The sequence below is a fragment of the Pseudopipra pipra genome, chromosome 22, assembly GCF_036250125.1.
Source record: "Pseudopipra pipra isolate bDixPip1 chromosome 22, bDixPip1.hap1, whole genome shotgun sequence".
NCBI lineage: Eukaryota > Metazoa > Chordata > Aves > Passeriformes > Pipridae > Pseudopipra > Pseudopipra pipra.
The window spans coordinates 2,520,655-2,536,114 of NC_087570.1; the positions used below are offsets into that span (position 1 = coordinate 2,520,655).

Sequence of the window (15,460 nt, forward strand, 5' to 3'; positions counted from 1 at the left end):
AGCAGCTGTTGGGATGAACAAAAGAGATTCTCTTTGAAGTGTCACAGAGTTCAGAACATTCCCTGAGCATCCCTCAGGAGAAAACCCTCTGGGATACACTGGCATGAATATTCCATGTAACCTGTGAGATGGGACATCATCCTGTTGTTCTGTGTGCCACAGAAAATCAGGTTGCCTTGCTCTTATTTCTGATATTATTTCTGATATGTATTTATTAGTAAATTGCCCAGAGACTGTGCTGGCAAATTCTAAGCATCATTTGTACCAACAGTTCCAAAAATAGTTCCAAAACCTGCTCTCTTGTTCTCCAAAGCTGTGTCTTCCTGCAAGGCTCCAGCCTCTCCAAAACCTTGCATCAGAGGGAACTCTGTTTATCTACACCTGGACTGATCACAGCCTGGCTGGAAAAAAGCTGGATGTGCTTCTGGACTCTGATCCAAGAATTCTGGTGGCATTCAGTGGACAGAAAGGAAAAAAACCAGACCAGGAGGAGGATTTACAGCTTGGGCTGAGTTTAGCAGCTGCTCTGTGTTGCTTAGTAAGCTCTATAAAGGCAATATTTTATCTCTGAAGCTCGATTTCTCCTGTCAGCACTGGAAATGATTCCTTTAGGTCAAGGCAGGGGCACATTTGTCACAGAAATGTAGCAAACAGAGCATTCAAAGAGGCTCATTTTGTGAGGGAAACAAACCACTGCTCAGCTCAGCCACAGGATTAAATTCTTCCTCTTCAATTCTAATCTTAATTCTGCTTTAAACAAGCAGGAAAATATATTTTGTCACAAAAGCCTGCTATGGATTTTGCAGCTGATGTCTGGGAAGAATGTTTATCTGGAGAGAGATCTGGGCATGGATTTTCCCTGGTTAAAGGAAGTTTGGCAATAAAGAAGCCACAGCCATTAGGGTGGCTTTTGAAGGGCTCCATCCGTGGGCCAGGTAATGGTTTAACAAGGTTCTAATGCCAGGCATTTGGGATGTGAGGAGCAGGGTAATCACACAAATCCCATGGGAGAGCACGTGGGAGCAGGGAAAGGCTCCAGGGGAAAGTGAGGAACAGTGAGGACAAAGGTATGTCACCCCAGCTGTCCTTGCTCCTCAGGGTGATGTCACTGCAAGGCCACTGAGGGCTGTGCTCCAATTATCCTCTGGGAAAGGCAGGATCTGGGAATGGAGCCTGGGGATGGAGCTCCTTACCTGGAGCAGGTGGAATAAATAAGGAAGAGGGCTGACCTTTCCTCTTGCTGACTCAGGGCCAGGTCAGGGTTATGTCCCATGTCACCCCATCTCCTTGTCAATCATCCCAGAGCAGGTCACGCCCCACCTCAGCCAGGAGAGGAAATCAAAGGGAAAAATGCTCTGCTTTCAGCAAGTTTCCCAGGGATTTAGCAGCATTTAGGGTTAAATTACCTGGCATTTTACTTGGGTCACCTCAGGCCTGCTGCCTTCCCCCACCCAGAGAAAATGAACTAAATCACAATGATGTGATGTCTGGAAATAATAATTTGTCCTATAAACACTGATTGTTATCATCACAGCAGTGATGATGGAAAACAAAGGTTATGATTCACGTTTGACACTTGCTGATGTGGAACCTTTAGCCCAGAGAGCTCCAACTTGGTGACACCAAATGATTAAGTGTGAACGCTCCCAGTAAAGCCAGATAAATCACATTATCCCTTCTTTAGACAGGGAGAAAAATGGAGCTTCAAAACAATTGAATAATTTCCTCGTGATCAGGGATGAATCAGTGAGACTCAGGAACCATCACAGCCCTTCTCTGCAGCTCAAGGTGATCACCCACGTGAAGCAATTTATGAGCAACTTAGCAGTTCCCATTAAGAAAAATAATGAGGATCAGCTTCCCACGGAATCAAAGGGTTTGGGGAATTCTAGAAATTACTACAGTTCTACTAGAAAATAATATGCTGTATTTCTGTAACACTATGAAACAAATGTGCCAAAAGGATCACTGCAGGAAAATTACTCAGTATGGCAAAGCAATAAAACCCCTCAGGAGGATAAAAGAGCCAAAAACAAGGAAGAGAAATAAAGAGAAAACACCTCGAAATTGCCTTTTGGAGCAAAGATTAAAAGACAGCCAACTAAACAGCACTTTATGAGAAAATCAACACCAAAAAAATCCATCAAGGAAATGGCACTGCTTTGGGATGGGAAAGGAGCAAGAGGTTTTAATGCAAATGCCATTGCTCATAGTTTAGACCTGGAAGTGATGCATCCCACATGCACCTGAAACTGGAAGGGAGTTGAGGGAGGCAGGATATAATTACTTGAACTAAATCTGGCCAAGACATTTGTATTCGTGTTCTGAACTCTCACAGGAAGGTCTCGGAGGGTTTCTTGGTTGAGGACGTGTCTTGGGTTGGAGGCAGCTCAGAGAGTGGAAAAGGTGGGCTCAGTCAGAGCCAACATGACCTTGGGACAGTGGTTTTGTTCCTCTGCTCTCACCTGCTCACAGGTGGGGACAACCAGCATGTTCAGGTACCAGGGATGGAGAGGCATTATGGAATCATGGAATGGGTTGGGTTGGAAGGACCTTAAAGGAGCTTAAAGCTCATCCAGTGCCACCCCCTGCCATGGGCAGGGACACCTTCCACTAGCCCAGGTTGCTCCAAGCCCTGTCCAGCCTGGCCTTGGACACTTCCAGGGATGGGGCAGCCACAGCTTCTCTGGGCAACCTGTGCCAGGGCCCCACCACCCTCACAGCCAAGAATTCCTTCCAGAGAAGACTGAACAGCAAATATCCTTCTGCCTTTAATAAGGTTCACAATTCCAACTTTCTTGTGTTGACAGCCCCTCCCAAAAAAGAAAAAAACCTTGAACCTGTGAAAGATTTGCACCCCCCAAAATGAAGACATAACTCTTTAAAAAGTTAATACACTCCAGCAATATTTATTAATGCTTAAACACAGCCCAACCCCAAATCCTAACCAAGGCCTCTCAGAGAACAGTGTCTGGCACACATTTTTATGTGGAATAAATAAAAAATGGCTTCTCCAGCACCACTGAGCAACTTGCAGCTGTGGAAACACTGCCAACAGCAAGGCTCATCAATGCTGCTCCCTTGCCCAACGAGAGAAGATGTCTCAGCTAAATCACCTCTTACTCACGGCATAAATTCTTCCAGGTGATTGTTCTTCCTTAACAACATCCTAAAGATTCATTCTTTCCTTCCCTGTGGCTCTGCAAAGGTTCAGTCCCGTGCCTGACATCTCTGGCATCAAGGTCACCACGTCCCCTTCATTCTGAGGCCCTTGAGGATTTTTTTTCCCCTGATTTCTTCTCTCCTTCTGTGTTCCATCCAAGCCCCTTTCCCTCTGTCCCATCTCACTCTGACCTTCAGTGTGCTTGGCAACCTCCATCCCTGCTTGGGGTAGCACTCCCAGACCTCCTTCTTTACTGGCTTTGGCTTGCTCTGCATCTTGGATGTGTTTTAGGGCAGGATTTGTCTGGCACCTTCCATTCCCTGAGGCCCCTGTTCCAGGAGGTTGTCAGGCAGGAGAGACCAGACGATGCTCCCCCATTTATTCCCTGGGCAACGATTTCTTTCAGGCAGCTCGTGCCTGTAGGCAGGAAAAACCTCTTCACAGCAAGAAAGTTCTGCCTTGGCACCTCCAAAATATTTATGTGGTGCCAGCTGGTGGCTTCAGACAGCAAAGAAGATGAGCAGATCAGTAGTCTCACTGGGATCCACGTCAAGGATGTGTAAAGTAAGAGAACACGTTATAACCGACTGATTTTCCAATTCCACTGGCTATAGGGACTGGAAAACTAGTGAAAGGCCTAAGGAGTAGTTCCCTGTACTCAGGGAAGAAGTAAAATTGCCCATTTTTTTTCACTGCTTAAGCCTGGAGATTGTTGGGGTGCCCTGTGCAGGCCCAGGAGTTGGACACTGATCCTTGGGGGTCCTTTCTAACTCAGGATGTTCTGTGAATCTATGAAATTGCTTCCCCAAGGATACATCCCATGTCTTTCTGGGACACAAGAACCTTCCATCTCAGCAGCACCCCCCAGCTCTGAGCAGCCTCGGGCTGTTCTTCCAACATTTTCTCTCTTTCTGGACAGTCCAAGCAGCAGCTGCAGCGTTGCCACATTTACTGGACAAGGTTCCATTGGAGCACCTGCATCACTTCCAGGTCTAAACTATGAGCAATGGCATTTGCATTAAAACATCTTGCTCCTTTCCCATCCCAAAGCAGTGCCATTTCCTTGATGGATTTTTTTGGTGTTGATTTTCTCATAAAGTGCTGCTAAGTTGGCTGTCTTTTAATCTTTGCCCCAAAAGGCAATTTCAAGGTGTTTTCTCTTTATTTCTCTTCCTTGTTTTTGGCTCTTTTATCCTCTTGAGAGGTTTTATTGCTTTACCACACTGAGTGACCCCCACCCCATTCCTTAGGGTATATTTTCTTTCCCAAATTATTTCTTCATCCCCCAAGGTCAGCCTCAAAATCCTCACGTGTGGAGTGGGCCAGGAAGCTCTGCTTTCATTTGATGGAGATGCTGCAGCCAAGGACTTCTCAAAGGCACCTCCAAATATAGGATTGTGATCCTAATTCTGTGTATAGAAACCACACATGAAACAAATTCTGGTTCCTCTTCTTTGTACCTGTCCTGAAAGTCTGCAATGCTTTCATTACAGTCACAACGAAAGGGAAAAATTCTGCAGTGCAAAAGTCAGGCAGTTATGGATTTTTGGACAATAATACAAAGGTCTGTGTTCACAAGCATATAAAGATGTTTTCATGTCCTGTAACCACCCCTGTGATCCTGCTGACAGGCTGATATCCAATTAAAACAACAACTTTAAGAGACAGAGAACTGTCTCTCTTGTCTCAGTCCTGGAGTTAATCACCTTCCAAGCCAATTTAACAGTAGGTACTTATTTACTTGGAGCACCTAATGATTTAAAAACATAAATATGGAACTTCTAGTGACTTCCCAAGGCCAGGTTTTAAATATGCCTTCAAGACACGACAACAGTCCCCCCAAAGACACTTCACAGAGAGGAAGTTCTGAAGTGTGTGATTCATTTGCATGTTGGAAAACAACTGGCAAGAAAGAAACTACTGTGAGAGCAAAGTCTCATTCCAGGCTGTCATTAGTGTGGAGAAGAACATACCAGAGGGATTAATGGAATGTTAATGACAACACACTTGGGCATGAAATGCTCTGGGCTTGGGGAACATCAGGGACAATGCCAGAGGTGTTAAGTGGGAGCTCTGGAATCCCTTCAGCATCCTTTGCTTCAGTCTCCAGGTTCACGTTTCTCATATTTCCAGACTTAGTAGGAATTCCAGTGTAAAGACACACACACAAAAAATAGACAAAATGGTGTAGCTGAGTTAAAAACAGGTCCTCAGGTCAAAGGGTATAAAATTAGTGTTATCCTGCATGAGCTGCCCTGGGGAATTTATTAGCTAAAATAAATGGAGGCTAATAGAGCATTCCAACAATACCTTGTTTTACACAGTGCTTGAAATCTTGAAGTATAATAATAATAATAATTTAAAATAAAGACTTCCTCCTGTTCTGCAAAATATTTGTAAACTGTGAGCTCACATAAGATTAGACAGGAGGATGAATCAGTGTAAGAGATTAAAACAAAACAGATCAACTGTTGCTTCTGGTTTTGAAGCAAAACGTTTTCCCTTGAAACATTTCACGGCTTCAAAGTCAAAACAGCTCAAAGAAAAGGATTTGGTTTGATAAACTTTGCTAAATCAGAGATCTGATGTGGCCACAGGTGGGACTTGTGAACGCTGTGTATGAAATATCCCGTTATTGTGATTGAAGTCTGAGGGAATCACGGAAAATAGGACACATTCAAAATGAAACTACCGTGAAATTAAAATTTTTACAGCCCTCAGCAAGCTGAAAATCCTAAAATCATAGAATCAAAGCACGGTTTGAGTCGGAAGGGACCTTTAAGATCATTTCATTGCAATCCTACCACCTTCCACTAGACCAGGTTGCTCCGAGCTCTGTCCAACCTGACCTTGGAATTATCAACCAAATTAACCAAATATATTATCCCACTAAAATTAAACAGACATGCTTGAGCGAGATGTCTGAGCACACAATATTTTCCAGTCCTCATCGTAGAAAGAAACTGAAACTTAACACGTATGCATGGTTTCAGTTTCGATTTTCACTTACAGGTAATGACATCACAGCCATTTATTTATTTCTCCTTCTTGCTGTTGATTTAACCTTCCCCAACCCCATGGCAGGAGAGCAAATCTAGACAACAGATTCGGAGACTGAAGCCAGTTTTATTAACCAAGAACTTAAAAATTACGTGGGCTACCAGTGCCCTCTGTTGGCTACTGGGGAGCGCTCGAGCACCGTGGGCACTGCAGGAATTACTCACATGGGAGATGCCTGAATTTTTTTGGAGCAGTAAGAAAAATTCTGCCTTTATTTGGGGTAAGTTCAGTGAGGAAACAGAATCGTAGAATGGTTTGGGTTGGAAGAGACCATAAAGACCATCCCATTCCACCCCCTGCCATGGGCAGGGACACCTTCCACTAGCCCAGGTTGCTCCAAGCTCCATCCAACCTGGCCTTGGACACTTCCAGGGATGGAGCAGCCACAGCTTCTCTGGGCAACCTGTGCCAGGGCCTCCCCACCCTCACAGGGAGGAATTTCTTCCCAATATTCCATTTAACCCCATTCTCTGTTAGTTTGAGGCCATTCTGCCTTGTCCTGGCACTACGTGCTCTTGTGAACAGTCCCTCTCCATCTTTCGCTTTACACACACCAGGAATTCGAGGAAAATATTCATATCTCTAGCAAAAAAAACCCCCACATATGGCCAATTCCTCAGGGAAAAAAAAAAAAAAAAAGACCAGACAACGCCACGATCCCTCCAAAGCACAACATGGAGCTGCCCCTCGATGCTCCTCAGGTGTTCCTTCCCTCCCCACTCGGGGTATCCCCTGATTCTATAAAGTTGTAACGGAACAGCCATGTCTAAGCCAACGGGGAATGTTTTATCGGTATTTATTTAATCACAATGGGCTTTGTCGCGGCTCCTGGGCTGCCAGAGCTCAGGGGGCATTCGGGCAACGCCCTCAGGGTTCAGGGCAGGATTGCTGGGTGGTGGGACTGTTGGGTGGTGGGATTGTTGGGCGGTGGGATTGTTGGGTGGTGGGATTGTTGGATGGTGGGATTGTTGGGTGGTGGGATTGTTGGGTGGTGGGATTGTTGGGCGGTGGGACTCTTGGGTGGTGGGATTGTTGGGTGGTGGGATTGTTGGGTGGTGGGATTGTTGGGTGGTGGGACTGTTGGGTGGTGGGACTGTTGGGCGGTGGGATTGTTGGGTGGTGGGATTGTTGGGCGGTGGGACTGTTGGAGGGCCCCGTGCAGGGCCAGGGGTTGGACTTGTGAGCCTTGTGGGTCCCTTCTAACTCAGCACATTCTGTGATCGTGCGGCTTTGTGCGACGCCGCCGCGCTCGCAGCGGGGTTCGGGCCGGCCCGGCCCCGGGCCCCCCTCACGGCCCCGCGCCCGCCATGGCGGCCCCGGGAAGCGGAAGTGCTCCCGCGCCCCGGACGCGCCGCGGCTCCTTCCCGGAAGTGCCGCCCGCGCCGCCATCTTGGCTCGGAGCCGTGAGGGGACCCCGGCCGGCCCTGCCCGCCCCGCCCGCGCCGCCGCCATCGCGGCCCGACCGCCCGCTGCCCGCGTCCCTCCCTCCGCCCGCCGGCAGGAGGGGCCGCCCGGGGCCTGGCGGGCACGGAGAGGTGAGCGGGGGCTGCCCCCGGGGGGACCGGCTGGCTGCCTCTTCCCCCCTCCCTCTGTCTGTCCCTCAGTCCCTCTCTCTCCTTCTCCCTCCCTCCCTCAGTCCCTCCGTCCCTCAATCCCTCCCTCCCTCTCTCCTCCTTCCCTGTGTCCCTCCGTCCCTGCCTTCCCCTCTTGTCTTCTTTCCTCCTTCACTTCTCCTCGTCCCATTGTATTGCCCAGGTGAGAAATTGCCTTTGCGGTCGTAGCCATTTATTTTCCGTGTTTAAGATACAAGTGTTCTTCCAGGTAAGGCTTTGAGGCGCGTTAAAATGCCAGTAACCTCACTTAAAGCGTTAAAATGTTTCGGTGTGTTTTCGCAGCACGTACCGAGAGCTTATTTCAAATTATTCTTATTATTAATAATAATATATTATTAATAATAATATTGTTATCACGTACTGAGGGCTCATTTCAAATTATTAATATTATTGTCAGGTACTAAGGGCTTATTTCAAATTATTATTACTGCTACTACTACTACTACTTTGATTTATTACTGAAAAACATCAGTAAGATGATGTTTTTCAGAACAAATAATCGTGTTGAAGTAAAAAGGTATTATTTAATTCATATTTTAAAGTCAGGGCTGGCTTCTTTGGGGAAAGAAATTCTGAATTTTATGATTTCGGGAGGTTATGGCTTCAAAAAAATGCTCTGATGTTTCAAGCAGTGATTTGCAGCAGTTCTGACAAAAAGCAGGTTAAAGGGTTTGTTCTGAGTAGAGGTGGAATATTTGACCACATACAACTGTTGCTCGTGGTTTAAATGTTGTTTCTTTAATAAATTTTACTCAGCTGCTTGTTTGTAGAGAAGGAATAGAAAGGGTTGTAGGAATTTTAACATGTATTTTGTGTCATATTGTGGGCATTGCCTTATCTGTGTTTGTAAAATCTTTCCTTTTTATTCCATGTTTAAAGCCAAGTAATTCCCTAAAGTTCTTAGGGGAAAGTGAGTCAAACAGCAGTTGTTAATTAGTGTGTTCTGTAGGTGCATTATAAGGGCTAATTCTCTCTTTGTCTTGTAAACAGCAGGGAATTCCCTCCCCTCACACTGCCTTGTCTCCCTTTGGATGGGGTTTTATTTCTCTGGAAGAGAATAATCTGGCTCAGGAGTTCCCTTCTGGAAATTCAGTCCTTAGCAGGCAGCAGATTTAATTCCAAGTCCTTCATCTCCAAGTCAGCAACGAGATTATTGTGGTTTGTTGTTGGTTTTTTTAGATAACTGGGTGTGTAGAAACACCAGATGAATTTAAAACATGTCAATTTACAGAACAGATATCAAAGCTGAACAGGGAAATCAGTTGCTCAAAAAGACCTTTAGGGTAGAATATCCCAGGCTGGAAGGATCATCCAGTACAGATGTCTCTGGGGACTGTGTTAGTTAAGATCTTGCCACTTAAAAAAGTGAAGGTTATTCAATTTGTATTTTAAATATAAAGTGGATTTTGCAAAAACCTGGAGCAGTGTCCCAGGAGTGAGGGTAGCTCTGTGTCTACTAATACTGTATTTATATTTTTTTTTCATTAGATGAGCAACAACAGTAATAAGAGAGCACCAACCACAGCAACCCAGAGGCTTAAACAAGACTACCTGAGAATTAAGAAAGATCCAGTGCCTTACATCTGTGCAGAGCCCCTCCCATCCAATATCCTGGAATGGTAAGAGTGGGAATGAGAGTTGGAATCACTCGTGGAGAGAGAACAAGATTTTCCAGGTCATCAAGTCCGACTCCCTCACTCCTCAGCACGGGAAGCTTGGGCTGGATGATCCTCATTTTTTAGGGATTTTGGGGGCTGATTGTGTGCTGGATCCACAGTGTTTTCCCATTCCCTTCTTTTCCCAGGCACTATGTTGTGAGGGGACCTGAAATGACGCCCTATGAAGGTAAAAGCCATGTTGTGTTTGCAATGATTACTGATTAAATGGGTGGTTTAAATGGGCAAAATACAGCTAAAAAGAGCTCCAGGATCTGTCAGTGCAGTCTGGGGGAAAGCTGGTTGAAAAGAGGTGTTGATACTGCTGTCAGGAATGTTTCTGTTATCAAGGGGTTTAATCAAATAAAATTGAGGTGAAGATGAAGACAGAGATCTTCCTCTTAAAGGTTTTGGAGCAGATAGCTCACTTTAGAGAGCGTGTGGCAAAAGATAATTTCAGAAAGTCCCATTTTGTTTGCACAGAAATGTTCTCAGTGAACTGAGATGTAAAAATTCTTTTTATGAATTTCTCTGGAGAAAGCTTGAAATGTAAAAACCTTGTTAATTTGTTGTAGTGAGAGTGTCCTCTGGAGCCTCTCAGAAATGCTTTTATGATTGGGATTCTTCATAGGGTTGTGTTTGCACTCAGTTTCTGGGAAAAATAACCCATTTTATTGTATTAAATACACTTTGGCTGGTTTTCCTTCAATGTATTCCAGACTTGACAGCAGCAAATACTGTTTGTAAGAGAGAATGTGAGAGAGTTGCCTCCAGACTAAATCTGGTGCAGGTTTGGGTTATTATTCCCTAGTTTTAGAGGCACAAGATGAAAAATTTGATCTCAGTGAGAGGGGGAGAAGGAGACAAGCCATTTTGAGTAGCAGTGTAGGATTTAATCTTCATGCAAAACAAGTAATTCCTCTCTCTGTGTAATGCAGGTGGCTATTATCATGGGAAACTAATATTCCCCAGAGAATTCCCTTTTAAACCTCCTAGTATTTATATGATTACACCTAATGGAAGGTTTAAGTGTAACACAAGGTAAGGACCTTTCTCTAACACTTAAGCAATTAACACCCTGTCAGCACTGTGCCTAATTGTGTGAGGATTTTAATGGCAAACCCAACCCTCTTGGCTGTGTTTTTTGAAGGTTGTGTCTTTCCATCACTGATTTCCACCCGGACACGTGGAACCCAGCTTGGTCAGTCTCCACAATCCTGACGGGCCTCCTTAGTTTTATGGTGGAAAAAGGCCCCACACTGGGCAGCATAGAGACATCTGAGTTCACAGTGAGTTCAGAGGGTGTCAGGGACCTTGGGGCAGCTTTGACAATGGCAAACCAGCAGATATTTCTGATCTCTCAGAGATAAACAGTGTGGTTGGGATTTTGTCCCTCCTCCCTTCCTCTGGATGTGCCAACCAAGCAGTCACCCCCTAATCCTGACACAACCCCTGACACAACCCCCTAATCCCTCAGGCTGAAGGATTGAGATCATTTATGTCTGTAAAGGTGTTGTAGTGAATAATGGTCACAAGTGTGGTGCTGTAAATGGTAGGAAGTTGGCTGGTGGTTTGCAGCCTCCTTGGGGGACATCAGGTGTTGGATTGGAGCAAATGAATTTCTCTGCAGCTGCTGCTGATGTTTTCCTTTTCTCCACAGAAAAGACAACTCGCTGCACAAAGCTTAGCATTTAATTTAAAAGATAAAGTCTTCTGTGAGCTCTTCCCTGAAGTGGTGGAGGTAAGGGAATTCAGCCCTACAATATTTCGGTTTTCCTGGAGTTGTTCAAACTTCTCTATGTAGCAAACTAATTGTTCAGGATTTTTCCCAGACTCTGTCAATCCTGGAAGCCTTTTAAAAGGTCTTAATTATTGCACCCAGGAGAGTGGGGAAAAGATAGACAAGAGCTTCTCACTTGAAATCCTTTCAGAACACCCACAGCTCCATGAATTTCACTTGAAATCCTTTCAGGACACCCAAAACTTCATCACTTTGACTTGAGATCCTTTCAGAACACTCAGAGCTTCTCACTTGCAATCCTTTCAGAACACTCAAGGCTTCATGGCTTTCAGAACACCTAGAGCTTCACAACTTTCACTTGAAATCCTTTCAGGACACCCAAAGCTTTATGACTTTCACTTGCAATCCTTTCAGAACACCCGAAGCTCCACGAATTTCAGGACACCCAAAGCTTCATAACTTTGACTGGAAATCATTTCAGAACACCCAAAGCTTTATGACTTTCACTTGAAATCCTTTCAGAGCACCCAGAGCTCCATGACTTTGACTTGAAATCCTTTCAGAACACTCAAAGCTCCTCACTTGCAATCCTTTCAGAACACTCAAGGCTTCATGGCTTTCGGAACACCCAAAGCTCCACGACTTTGACTTGCAATCCTTTCAGAACACCCAAAGCTTCTCACTTGAAATCCTTTCAGAACACCCAAAGCTCCACGAATTTCACTTGCAGTCCTTTCAGAGCACCCAAAGCTTCACAACTTTCACTTGCAATCCTTTCAGAACACCCAAAGCTCCTCACTTGCAATCCTTTCAGAACACCCAAAGCTCCTCACTTGCAATCCTTTCAGAACACCCAAAGCTTCTCACTTGCAATCCTTTCAGAACACCCAAAGCTCCACGAATTTCACTCACAATCCTTTCAGAGCACCCAAAGCCCTGCCAACTTTGGCTTCCAACCCCTCAGGTCTGTCTTTTTGTTTTTTTTTTCCTTTCTCCCCCTCCAGGAGATCAAACAAAAACAGAAAGCACAAGAAGAGCTCAACAACAGACCTCCCTCCCTGCCCCTGCCCGACGTGGTGCCCGACGGGGACGCTCACTACGGCCAGAACGGGCTCCCCCTCCTCAACGGGCACGTGGCCCTGGGCCCTGCCAACCCCCCCGGGCTGCAGCAGCCCAACCGCAACCATGGACTCCTGGGCGGAGCTCTGGCGAACTTGTTTGTCATCGTGGGCTTCGCAGCCTTCGCCTACACAGTGAAGTACGTCCTGAGGAGCATAGCCCAGGAGTGAGGAGGAGGAGAGCAAAATAAAAAACCCCCAAGACCAAAATCCTAGTGGTAGTTTCGCAGAACGAGTGGTGGGACTCTTTTTTTTGTTTTTTTTTTGGGCAGCTGGGAGAAATCTCGTGGGGAGTTGGAGTTAGGCAGAAACTTTTGCTGCTCTTCTGGTAGTTTCTCACAAGTCAAAGCATTATTGATGAGACACTACATTTCTAGTGCTTTGATTTTTTTATAGCAGTTCCTCCATCTGTCGTTGGAAATTTGAAAATCTCGAGCAAATAAGGCTTTTTACTTCACTGTACAATTTTTAAAACTCTGCCATTCTCTTGCATATCATTTTATTTTTGGTAGGGAAGAGTCTGTCCAGGTGTTCAGTGATCCAAGTAGAGGTTCCACGTGGACTTGGGAAGGGTTTGGTTACTGTGAACATTTGATGCTACAGAAAATTGCTGGTTTCTTTTTTTTCCAACTAGAATGACCATCATTGCATATCTAGTCAGTAGTGATTAGATGAGTGGGAACATAACACCACAGTGTGTTAAATGTGTTGTCTAAATTGTCCCAGTGTCATTGAAGGTTTTATTTGGGCTACAAGAAGTGCAGTTGTTGGCCCTTAGCAAGAAAAAAAGCCTTGGAATCAGCCTCTGGTGGGAATACCCATCTCCAGGGTTGTTTGGGATTTGTTCACTTACAGATTTTCAGTCTGGGAGATGTTCTTTTGGAAAGTTGTAATAGTTCCTTCTGATCACAAGGGGCCACTGGTGAAATGATAATAAAACTGCAGCCACCAATGGAGAGAGTTGAGTGTGTGTTCCAAAATCTCTGCATTCCTCAGGCTGTGGGGATTGAGGCAACCCCAGCCCTTGGGAAGGGAAAAAGGCAAAGGAGTCTCAGTGACAAACCAGCTTCCTCAGAGCCAGCTGATAATCCATCTCAAGTGTCACTGCCTGAACTAACCCTTCAAATTAGTTCCACTGTTCACTGTTTAAAAAAAAAACAAACAAACCACCACCACCAAAAGCCAAACCCAAAATTCACCTGGGATTGTGGAAGTTTTTAGCTGTGAGTTCATCACTGTTCCCCTTCAGGTGACTGATCAATGAAATATTGCTGTTTGTTCACAGGCTTCCAGCACTGTGGGTAAACACTGAAGTTCAAAAGTCTGTCTGAAATGACCTGTTTTTTTTTTTTTTTTAAATTGAGTTTGCTTGATTTTTCTCCCTCCTGCTTGAATTTTACCATTTTACCCCAAAGCTTTGTTTCAGCAGAGGCAAACTTGCTGTGCCTTTCAGAATTGACACACTGTCAATGCTACAACTGTCCAAGGTGGTAGCAGGGATAAAAGCTCTGCACTTACTGTATAGTCTTATTTTAATTATTCTGAAGAGCCCAAATAAATAATTACCTCATGTGTCTAAGAATGTTTTGAAACTGTCTTATTTCCCCTTTCAGATTTTCACTCTCTGTCTCTCTCAGCTTCTTGGTATCTTGAATTATAAGCAAAAATGTCCTGTCAACCCATGAGCCAACAGCTCAGAGCACCAATAAATGTGACCAATTCTCTGCAATAGGTAGGAATTACCAAAATCAGCAGAACAGCTCTTTGCTGAAGAAATCTTAAAGCAGTTCTTCCTGATGTGAGGAAGGGAAGGAGTCAGGGGGTGTGAGGATGGGATTTGGAAAAGGCTGGATTTTAAGTGTATTTATAAAATCTTTGATTATGGGGTTTTTTTATTATTATTATTATTATTTTATGGTTTTACCAAATCTTATTTATAACTATTTTTTCATTTACCTCTCGTATGTGCTTAATCCTAGAGACAAGTCCTGTGGGTCTGGGGGTGTGCTGGGAAGGAGGAGAGTGCCATGGCTTTCCTGCAGGGCTGGGATTTTTGGGATGGCTCATGTGTTTTTATCTCCAGGCAGAAGGAGGTTGCACCTCTCCAACCTCTTTGTGTCCTGCCATTGCCAGACAGCCCCTTCTGTTGGTTATCCATGTTTATCTTCTCTTCTGGAAGTTCTTTCTCCACAAAACCCAAGACAAAGGCAAGGAGACCCCGGGTGGGGTGTGTTTGCACCTTCTGTGGCCTCTCCAAGCTCAGAGAAAACCAGCCAGAGATGGTGAAGAAAAGGCTTTTTATTCCATGGCAAGAAGTTGGCCTTGAGCTGCACCTGAGCACCTGAAGGTGGGTCTCTTGTTTGCAGAAACAAAACCCCCTTTGGTCAAACCCTGGACATGCTGCATTTTTTTTTTTCCCTGAGGATTGGTTGTGTTTAAAAACCCAAAACTTCCACAATTACAGTTTTTCTCTTGAGTACCCTGGATTTGGAGGAAGACTTGCCAGCCATTCCAGGAGTTTATTGGAAGCTGGGAGCAATCCTTAAACCCCTTGGAACATTTTTATGTCTCCTTGCCTTTGGTACCACGAGATTTATCCCCCTTTGTGTAGGTTTTACTGATTTGTGGGGTTTTTTAAGAATTTCTAACAATGCAGTGTCTGATCTTTTTGTTCCCCAAGTCATTGGATGGAGGAGCCCAGGCAGAAATATTCCCATGCCCTGAGCAGTTCATTACTTGCTGGAATCAAATTAAAAGCTCTCCTTCATTATATGATCTTGGAATAAATGTCTGGCCCTTGACTTTCACGCTGCAATTCCCTGGATTTATTCTGGAAAACTGTTAGGAATTGGTGGGAGGGAGCTTTTGCAGCTGGAATTACACAACATCTTGTGGTTGCCTTGAAAGATCTCTTTGATTTTATTTAATTTTTTTAAATTCTGGAGTTTTGTGTAGTCATCACCTTCCTCCCCCCTGAGATTTCATGGAAGTGTTCCCTTGCTACGAGCATGTACTGAGGAGTGGGAATGACTGCATTGTAATGTTTGTTCATAATAAACATTCATGAGAAAACAGAGGCTTTCTGTGGGACTCTTTTTGGGAAAGGAATC

General features: G+C 44.9%; 1 protein-coding gene across 3 annotated transcripts; it reads left to right on the top strand.

Moving 5' to 3' along the window:
• The first annotated feature begins 7,598 nt into the window (after positions 1-7,598).
• UBE2J2 (ubiquitin conjugating enzyme E2 J2) lies at positions 7,599-15,424 on the top strand. Of its 3 annotated transcripts, none has more exons than XM_064678430.1 (7): positions 7,599-7,758; positions 9,325-9,455; positions 9,641-9,681; positions 10,430-10,532; positions 10,642-10,780; positions 11,152-11,232; positions 12,237-15,424. In XM_064678430.1, exons 2-7 carry the CDS (start codon positions 9,325-9,327, stop codon positions 12,519-12,521), a joined length of 780 nt encoding a protein of 259 aa, XP_064534500.1. In that variant the 5' UTR covers positions 7,599-7,758; the 3' UTR covers positions 12,522-15,424. The 3 variants fall into 3 exon arrangements, with proteins under 3 accessions (XP_064534500.1, XP_064534503.1, XP_064534502.1); XM_064678433.1 differs by lacking the exon at positions 7,599-7,758 and adding an exon at positions 7,832-7,978; XM_064678432.1 differs by lacking the exon at positions 7,599-7,758 and adding an exon at positions 8,027-8,044.
• Positions 15,425-15,460: the final 36 nt, after the last annotated feature.